We start from the raw sequence: 9,887 nt of genomic DNA, 5'->3' as shown, positions 1-9,887 counted from the left end.
GAGGAAGGAGGGAGAGAGAGAGAGAGAGAGAGAGAGAGAGAGAGAGAGAGAGAGAGAGAGAGAGAGAGAGAGAGAGAGAGAGAGAAGGGGAGAGAAAGAGACAGAGACAAACAGAGAGAGGAAGGAGAGAGAGAATGAGAGAGTAAGGGAGGGAGAGGGAGAGAGAATGAGGGGGAGGGGGAGAGAGAGGGCGGGAGGGAGAATGAGAGAATGGGTGGGGGGGGGCAGAGAGAGAGAGAGAGAGGAAGGGGGAGGGAGAGGGGGAGGGAGGGAGAGAGAGAGTAGAACCAAAGCATTAAGAGGCTGGATAGAGTCTAGACCAGTGATGGTGAACCTTTTAGAGACTGTGTGCCATGCCCCCCCCCCTTACCCCACACAGGGGAGGGAAGAAGCTGGATAGAGTCTAGACCAGTGATGGTGAACCTTTTAGAGACTGTGTGCCATGCCCCCCCCCCTTACCCCACACAGGGGAGGGAAGAAGCTGGATAGAGTCTAGACCAGTGATGGTGAACCTTTTAGAGACTGTGTGCCATGCCCCCCACCCCCTTACCCCACACAGGGGAGGGAAGAAGCATTCCCATTGGACTGCTGGGCAGAGGGCAGGTGAAGTAAGGAATGTCCTCATCGAGTGAAGGAAGGGGAGAGGAGTGGCCTGAACATGCAGCTCCCCTCCAGCTCTGCTGCCTGTGAGCCTCCCACCTTACCCCTTGTGTGCTCCCACTGGGCTGCTTGGCAGAGGGCAGGGCGGGGTTTGAAAAAATGTCATCATTATGGTGTAGAGGGTGGGGTGGGGGGGAGCAGCTCTTCTCAAGTCCCTCTGCCTTTCTAATAACTGGGGAGGGGATGCCATCTTTGACACCCATACCATAGGCTCACCATCACTGGTCTAGACCTTCAACCTACCTACTCCCTGAGTTGCTTTGTCTAAAAAGGTCACAACCTCTCTTCCATCTTTCTATCAGGAATATCAGGGCCACCAGGTATCTTTCAGTTCCCCACCAACTGTTTGAAGTCTGGTGCTCAGTCATTCTTCTGCAAGGAACACTGGCTTCCTTGCCCATCCTGCACCTGGAGGGCCTTGCCAGGGCCTCTCCAGTAGGAGGCAGTTTGCTATCAATCCTGGGAGTCCAGGGGCCTGTCCTTTAATCCTGGCCCTTGAGCAAATCACTTCTTCTATTGGGGTCATTGGTTTCTCCATCAAAAATAAAAGGGAGGGGGGGGGCAGCTGGGTAGCTCAGTGGAGTGAGAGTCAGGCCTAGAGACGGGAGGTCCTAAGCTCAAACCCGACCTCAGCCACTTCCCAGCTGTGTGACCCTGGGCAAGTCACTTGACCCCCATTGCCCACCCTTACCAATCTTCCACCTATGAGACAATGCACCGAAGTACAAGGGTTTAAAAAAAAAAATAAAAGGGAGGCTTGAATTAAAAGGTCTCTAAGGCCCCTTTTTTTAGCTTTAATCCAAATCTAAAGCCCTATGAAGAAGTAACTGTTGGCAAAGTTGCTGATCCATAGGCTCCAGAATCAGAGAACCAGGGTTTGAATCTCCCTCTGTCACTTATTACCTATGAGACCTTAAGCAAGTCGCTTAATCTCTGTTGGTCTCTGTTTTCTCATCTATAAATTGGGAGGGGAAGAGTGGATTAAACGACCAAGTTTTTTAGAGCAATCGTCCAGTGCTTCTTTGTTCTAGATTCAAGTCTGGTCAAAGTCTAAGTTCAAGTCTGGGAGCTGGGGGTGGGGGGGGGGTGTTCTAAATTGCTTCCATCTGACCAAAGGCCTAATGTCAAGTCTGGGAGCTGAGGAGTTGTGGGTGGAGACAGATGCAACCTCTAAATGGGGGTGGGTTCCCCTGCCACAGCAACAGGAGCAGGTTTATTTTGGAGTTTCAGAGTAAATTTGTGTCCCTATCAACACCCTAGGGGCTGGGATTAGCCCACACAGCTGTTAGTGGGTTTGTCCCTTGAGGGGCTCCAGTCCCACCTGCTAGAGGACTGGGAGTTAGGTTACACTGGGCATCTCTCTGGGTTTGAGTGAACCTATGTTCATGTGGATGGATGGATATCTGGATCTGTGGGTTTCTCTGTCTGTATGTCTCTGTGTCCTTACTGTAGGGACTGGGGAATCAGGCTGGACCGATTAGTGGGCTCTTCCTAGGTTATCTAAGGACAACAACACCTCCAGTCTATCCTTTGGTTACCTGATCTCTGGACTTTCCTATTTCCTATCCTTTCATAGCATAGTTCCCCCAGGCTATGGTCACTTCTCCAAGACTCTGTCCTGAAGGGAAATCCTCACTTGTCTCCCTTTCTCTTCCATTATAGGCAGATTTGCCCTACTGGGAGGGGGTTGTCCAAACTCGTGAAGAATTTTCTGATTTGGGACTGGGAGACTGTGTCCTTTTTATCCCTGGGGGCCTGTTCTGGTGGATTTGGGAAAGAGTCAGCCAGCCCAGAGGCAGGAAGATGGCTCCGTCCCTTGCTCAGTGCTTCCCACCTGGCAGTGGCAACCCAGAGGCAGCTCAGCTGTCTAAACCTATCTGCCTCTTCTTGCTACCCATTTCTGATGCTGTCAGTTCGCATCAATGAACATTCTGAGAGAAAAGGAGGATGTTACCCAGACTGGGTCTCTGCCCGCTAAAAGTGACCAAAAGCCTCCATTTCTTGGTTAACTTCCTTCCTTTCCTATCCGAGCCATTACTGATCCCTTCTCCATTCCAGTAGCTACTCCCTCAATAAGATCTAGATCCATGCATGCCTAGGTGATCACTGAAGATGCCTAGTTAATTGGTCCTCCCACATCTTCACCCCTCCCTTCCACCTGCTGCACAAAGCTACCAGCTCCATCTTCTCCAAAGCATGCTCTCATATTGCCCCTTACTGGCTCAAGGTCCAAAGTGCCTCCTTATTACTACCCATCCAGGCAATTAATTAGAAATGCCTTTGTTGTGCCTTCAAGCCCTGCCCCTCCATCATCTACTCACCCCATCTTATAAACTTAATCCCTTGTTATTCCGTGATATAGACTGCTGATTTCTCCCCTTTCTACTAGGATTTAGTTTAATTTATTCTTGTTTCTGCATGGTCTATTCCCTCAACCAAGGATGTCCATTTCCTACCTCCTTGCACAATGAACTTCACCTCCCTTTCTAAAGAAATGTTTGTGATTTCCATCACTCTTACTCTACCAGCCCAGGTCCTTCCATAATTGGTGCTACACCTCTTGTTCCCTTGTCTCCCTGAATCTGAGGTTCTCTTTGTATTCTGATTGTGTGTCTGTCTCCCTCACTAGAATGGGAGTCAATCTTTCCCTGCTACTCTGAGAGCTCCCTGGGGGAAAGGCCATGTGGTGATAAACCTTGGGATAGAGGATTGGAAGAAGAGTTGTAATCTCTGGACCCCCCTACCCGCCCAGGCTGCCTCACGAACTTTTGATTTTCCGGTTCTAATTCCATAAATGAGGTAGTAGGGGGTCTGGAGAGGTTGTACCAGTTAGTTGTACCCTCCCTCCTTAACTGGCAGAAATTGTCTTAAGGGGCCCCCGGTTGGATCTCAACCACTTACATCAATCTCTTTGTCCCCTACAGGAGGAAGAGAATGGAAATCGAGGAGGTAAGGAGAGACTGGGCTTGGAGGAGGGTTCAAGACTGGGAGTTGATGTCTATTTTCTTTCTATATTTCTCCATTTGCTTCCATGTCTAATATCTCTCATATCCATCCACTTTACGATTCATTCCTCTATCTCTTCTGCTCTCTCTCTTCTCTGCTCTTTCTCCAGGTATCTCTTTCCATGTTTTTCTCTGTCTGCCCCTCTCTCTGTGTCCATCTCTCTCTCTTCTTGTCTCTCTCTCTCTCTCTCTCTCTCTCTCTCTCTCTCTCTCTCTCTCTTTCTCTCTCTCTCTCTCTTTCTATCCACTCTCTCTCCTCTCTTTCTCTCTCCCTCTTTCTCCCTCTCCCTCTCTCTTTCTCTTTCTCTCTCTGACTTTCTCTCTGACTTTCTCTCTCTCTCTTTCCCCCCCTCTCCCTCCCCAGCACGTCACTCTTCCCTTCTCTATAACTCTGTATCACTTTCTCTGCCTCTCTGTCTCCTTCTTTTCTCGGATATTGTCGCTTCTTCCTTGCTTCATTTGGCCTCCTGGCCAAGTTCTTGTGTCTGTGCTACTGGATCAAGGGACAGGGGAGTCTGTCTGTTCATCAGGTGAGGAATGAGTCATGGCTCTAAGAAATGACCTTAAATACAAGCTGATGTTAACATCTTCGACTCTGGTCATTTGCCTGTAGTATCTCTTCCCCTCCCTTCGGAGGCATGGAGTGTCACATGCCATGCCAGCCTGTGACAAATTGAAACCAGGAGTCGCCGTTCCCGGGTGGATGTCACAGGGCCTTGTACATCCTGGCCCCTAGTGGTAGAAATTGGGATAGAAGTCTTGGAAACAGACATCTCTCCACTCAACTTTGAGAATATGCTAAACTATATTTCCTCTTTCTCTTTCCTCCAGCCATCCTGGGGAAACTTTTATCCTTAGTTGTGCCTTAGGGAGATCTGTGGGGCACAGCCATACATGTGTGTATTGGGTGGAGTTGGGTAGGTCGGGGGGAAGGAGGGAGGTTGTGGGGAAGGAAGATGGATCATGAGCTTCCATAAGAAAAGGCTAAACTCAGTTCCAAGTGGCTAGGTGAAGATTTGGGGGTTGAGGAGGGAGTTGGAATGAAGTAATCTCATAAAGGGTATTAGATCAAGGGTTTATGCCCCACTTTCATGGGCACTGGGTGGTCTAGTGCTCCCTTGGGAGGGACTAATGCTGAGCTGGGATCAGGGGGGTTTCTGTTCTATGTTGTTTCTATTCTCTGTGTTTCAGTGTTTCTCTGTGTCACTTCCCATCCCACCCCCAACCTGAGATGTCCACATATCCCTGTGATACAATGGACTGAGGGCCAGAGGGTCTGGGTTTGAATCCCATTTCTGTCACTTGCTACATGTGTGACCTTGGGCAAATCAATTAACTCCTGAGTCTATTTATTGTCTATATTTATCATACATTGTCATCCAAACCATAGTTGGATTAGATCAAGGGTTCTTAACTTTTTTTTTTTCTTTTTGGTTTGCTATTGACCCTTCTGATAGCCTGGTGAAGCCTATAGCCCCTTTCTAAAAATGTTTTTAAATGCATAAAATAAAATACATAGGATTACAAAGGGAATGGATTATATTGAAATAAAGATGTCCTTTTCTCTATCCAAGCTTATAGACCAACAGATCTATTCACAACTCCTTGTGAGGAGTAGTCTGTGGAACCTACATTAAAAACCTCTGGGCTAAAGTGGCTCAGTGGATGGAAAGCCAGGCCCAAAGATGGGAGGTTCTGGGTTCAAATGTGACCTCAGTCACTTCCTAGCTGGGTGACCCTGGTCAAGTCACTTAATCCCTATTGCCTAGCCCTTTCCACACTTCTGCTTTGGAACCAATATTTAGTAGTGATTCTAAGACAGAAATTAAGGGTTATAAAAACAACAACAAAAACTCCTCTAGACTAGATCATTGCAAGGTCTGTTCCAGCTCTAAATTTCTGCTCCTGTGATCTTTTGTTTGTTTTTGTATTCTAGTGTCTGTCTGTAGTTCTTGTATATCTTGCTTGTGTTTCTGTGTGTGAGTTCCTTGTGTGTTTTCTCTGTTTGTTGGTACATGTCACTGTGTGTGTATGTGTGTTCTACTAAGTATACCTCTGGGTATGTGTGACCCTCGGCCCCCAACCCCCAGCTAACCTGGCCACTGCCTACCAGGGCCCTCCCCCCGGAGCCACCTGGAGCCCATGGACACCATCTTTGTCAAGAATGTGAAGGATGATGGCCCTGCCCACCAGGCTGGGCTTCGGACAGGTGAGTGAGATGCCCAGAAGGGACATGCATGAAGCTCTCTCCTTGCTCCAAATACTTCCTCAGATGCTTGGGGAAGATGCATCCTGGCCTTGATGAAATCAGCTCCCAACACGCCCACAGAAACCAAATCATGCTCTTTTCTTCTCTGTTTAATTCAAATGGAGTCCTAGGTACTCTAGGGTTCTAGGATGAGAGCTTGGGTTGAGAGAAAGCAAGGGTACCTGGGTTTGCCTCCTGGTTGAGACAGGGAGTCTGTTCTCCATCTGCCAAGTAAGGCTTTTTTTTTTTTTTTTTTTTTTTTTTTTTTTTTTTTTTACCCTTAACTTCCATCTTGGAGTCAATACTGTGTATTGGCTCCAAGGCAGAAGAGTGGTAAGGGTAGGCAATGGGGGTCAAGTGACTTGCCCAGGGTCACACAGCTGGGAAGTGTCTGAGGCCAGATTTGAACCCAGGACCTCCCATCTCTAGGCCTGGCTCTCAATCCACTGAGCTACCCAACTGCCCCCAACCAAGTAAGGCTTTTATGGGGGTGGGTGGGAGATTAAAACAGAAGGTTCTGAAACAGGAAATGGTTCAGATATGTAAGATCCTTCGCTTCCCTTTCACCAACCCCAACCCTCCAATCTGTGTCATCAGGAGATCGGCTGGTGAAAGTGAATGGTGAGAGCATCATTGGGAAGACCTACTCCCAAGTTATTGCACTGATCCAGAACAGGTTAGTAATCTCATTCTCTCCATAACCTGAGGAGTCTCAATTTTGCCTCTTTTTGATCAATCAATCAGCATTTATTTATTAAGCACCTACTAGATGACAGGCACTAGGCTAAGTGCTTGGGGATTCAAAAAGAGGCAAGAAAGAGACAGTCCTTGCCATCAAGGAGCTTATAATCTAATGGGAAAGCCAGCAAGAAAACAGAAATACACAGAGAAAGCTATCTATAGGAGAAATAGGGAATAATTAGCAGAGGAAAGGCACTGGAATTAAGAGGGGTCAAGGAAGGTGTCCTGTAGAAGGTAGGATTTTAGTCAGGACTTAAAGGAAGTCAGAGAACCCAAGTGGAGAGGAGAATGGAGAACATTCCAAGCATGGGGGACAGCCAGAGAGAATGCCTGGAGTCCAGTGATTTGGAGTGTTGTGTTTGTAGAATATTTTGCATGAGGATTGCTCCTGAGAATCTGGAGTCCCCTGTATTCCCACACCTCCCTTCCTTCATCCCTTCCCTTGCCTCAGGGTGAGTGTGTGTGTGTGTGTGTGTGTGTGTGTGTGTGTGTGTGTGTGTGTGTGTGTGTGTAGAAGTGGAGACCAATAATGAATGTGGGCTGACCGCCTTCCCTGCCTCTACAGTGATGATGCCTTGGAACTCTCCATCATGCCCAAGGATGAGGACATCCTCCAGCTGGTGAGTTCCTGTTCCTTGACCCATTCTCTAGGCAGTGAGATTGCCTGGGTAGCTGAGATGCCCAGATCTAGCATCCTCCTCTTAATTCCCTTTCTTTTGCCCATTAGCACCGCAAAGGAATGAGGAAAGAAAGAATTCATCTATGGGGGATGGGTGTCTGAGAATTGCCCAGTTTGCCCAATGCCAGAGCATCTCCCAGGAGGTGGCATAGGTATTGCTTCATTGAGGGTGGCAGCTGTGAAGAGGTCTTGGTGGGTGATGCCCAATGGAGATCTGCCTAGGTGTCTCCATTAGGAGATACTGGTACCATGCCAGATACAATAGAACCCTTGGATATTCCACAGAGATAACTTCCTAGATTGAAGAGTCTTTCATCTCTCCTTTTCCTTCACCTCATTTCTCACCTGGGACCATGAGGTGAGACTCTCAAGGAGAGCAATCAGAAATGGCCCTCCCCAGCCTTTCCCCACCACACATCTGCACAGAGATCTTTGGTCTGGAATGGGCAGAAGCCCTCTCCTAAAAGTAAAATGGGTGGGGTGGCATATTGTCCAGCTTCTGTCTTGACACGGTGCCTGCCTTGGGCCACATTTTCTGTCTGTCTCTTTCTCGTGAGGAACCTACCTTAGCCCCCCACTTGGTGCTTTTTGGGCAATGTCACTATGATTTCTGCTAAAGCCTATCTATGGGTGGGTGGGTGGGGGGACTGGCGTTAAGTAGCTCAGTGGATTGAGGGCCAGGCCTAGAGATGGGAGGTCCTGGGTTCAAATTTGACCTCAGACACTTCCTACTGTGTGATTTTGGGCAAACACTTAACCCCCATTGCTTAGCCCTTGGAACCTATATAACATATTGACTATAAGATGGAAGGTTAGGATTTTTAAAAACAATTATAATAAAATAAAGCCTTTCTATGGCCTCAGAGAAGGGGAGAAAGTAGTGGAGGCTATGGTAGGCTCCAAGGGAAGTTTATATGGCTGGCGATGTTGGTCTCCTAGTCTCAGTCTGCTCAGCCTCATACTTGCAATAATCACAGTTCCCCCATTTCAGCAACTTCCCTGACCTAGATTGCCTCCCTGGGGAGGGGGGGGGGTGCAGGCTTTTGACAAGAGGAGGAATTGGAGATGGTTCTGGGTCTCCTGCTTCAGCCTTCACCACCACTCCTCCATTTTTTTAAATAAAGCCTCAGAAAGATTAAATGATTCACCCCAAATCATGTATTATAGAGTCAGATTCCCAAGCTCCGCCCAGTCCACTCCTCCTTAATCTTGATGGGTTTTGGGTTGGGTGAGAAGCAAATACTGTTGCCCCAGGATTAGGGGGAAAAGTGTGGGGGGTGGGGTGGGGGGAGAATTCGAGGACAGATGGAACACGGAGGACAAAAGTCCAGCGGGGAGCTCATGAGAGTAGGGGTGGGTACTGCCTGAAGCATTAGCATCTTACAGGGTGGCATCTTCCCTCTTGTGCCAAGCCTTGTGAGGGGAGGAGCCAGTTCTCGTAGTATGAAGGATGGTGTGGAGGACTCTGGTGCCCACACGGAAGAGGTGGGCAGAGAGCACCAGATGTCAGCATTTGGATGCCGGCCACTCTTCTGTCCCCCCCACACCCCCCAATTCTTCAACAACTGGCAGGCCCAAGAGGGTGGGGCACGAGCATTCCTGTGGTCGGGAGTCAATATTGCCAACCAATCAGGGTGCGGGCAGCCACTGACGCCACCGCTTGACACTGTCTAGCCCCCCCTCCTGCCTCCCCCCACATCCAGGTCTCAGAGCCAGGGTGGGGGCCGGCTAGGGAGAGCAGAGCCGGGAGAGGGAGGATTGAGGACGGGGCGCCAGGCCTCAGCTGGTTAGGGAGGGCGGAGCTGAGTGGGGAACCCAGGAAAGGGAGGGAGAGCTGGGGGTGGGGAAGCGATGAGCAGAGGAGGCGTGGTCAGGATGCCGTGATGTGGGGAGCCGGCAGGATGGCCGGGAGGAGAGGTATGTGTGTGTTTGTGTGTTTGTTCCAGTGTGTGTGTTGGTGTCTTGGTGCATTTCCGAGAGCGTCTTATTGTCATTGTGGAACTGTGTGTTTCTTCTGTCTGTGTGTGTGTAGCCGCCCTCCCCGCCCTTACCCCCGCTATACCATCCCACTGGATTATTTCCCTAGAAAAGAGCCCTTATGGGGCCGGAGGGAGGGGCCAGAGACCAGCCGGTCTGGAGCCCCCAGGCTTCTTCTGGCCAAAGGCTGACCGGGTCCCTCTGTCCCGGGGCCGCCTCCTTTTTTGGCCGGGTAAGGGCCGGCTCTGTCACTGCTCAGCAATGCAGCGCCAGCCTCAGTCTTGGAGCCAAATTCCAGGACTGGAGGGGGGGGGGCGTAGTGGGGGCGGGGGCGGGCCTGCCAAGCCCCTCAGCCAATGCTGGCTTCGGAGCCGAGCGCAAGCTGAGAGAGAGCAGGAGATGGGAAAGTCTGAGATCAGGAGACTTCACATTCCCTCCCTCTCTCCTTCCCCTCCATCCTAGGAATCATTTAAACCAACAGTAAGAGGATAGAGGGTTTTGGCTCCCCACCGGGGCCAGAGGAATGATCTCCTCCTCCTCCTCCTCCTCCTCCTCCTCCTCCTCCTCCTCCTCCTCT

The 9,887-nt window shown here is 49.7% G+C and overlaps 1 protein-coding gene across 1 annotated transcript in view; it reads left to right on the top strand.

The window, feature by feature from the left end:
* The first annotated feature begins 5,792 nt into the window (after positions 1-5,792).
* The window catches only part of ARHGAP23 (Rho GTPase activating protein 23), a 69,148-nt gene continuing 65,053 nt past the window's right edge, over positions 5,793-9,887 (top strand). The window contains exons 1-3 of the mRNA XM_044675108.1: positions 5,793-5,874; positions 6,511-6,589; positions 7,220-7,274. Coding sequence (XP_044531043.1) covers positions 5,808-5,874; positions 6,511-6,589; positions 7,220-7,274 — 201 coding nt within the window. The 5' untranslated portion in view covers positions 5,793-5,807. The remainder of the gene's footprint in view (positions 5,875-6,510; positions 6,590-7,219; positions 7,275-9,887) is intronic.

The sequence above is a fragment of the Gracilinanus agilis genome, chromosome 4, assembly GCF_016433145.1.
Source record: "Gracilinanus agilis isolate LMUSP501 chromosome 4, AgileGrace, whole genome shotgun sequence".
NCBI lineage: Eukaryota > Metazoa > Chordata > Mammalia > Didelphimorphia > Didelphidae > Gracilinanus > Gracilinanus agilis.
The sequence above is the reverse complement of the archived record's forward strand: the minus strand, read 5'-3'. Positions and strand labels throughout refer to the sequence as shown.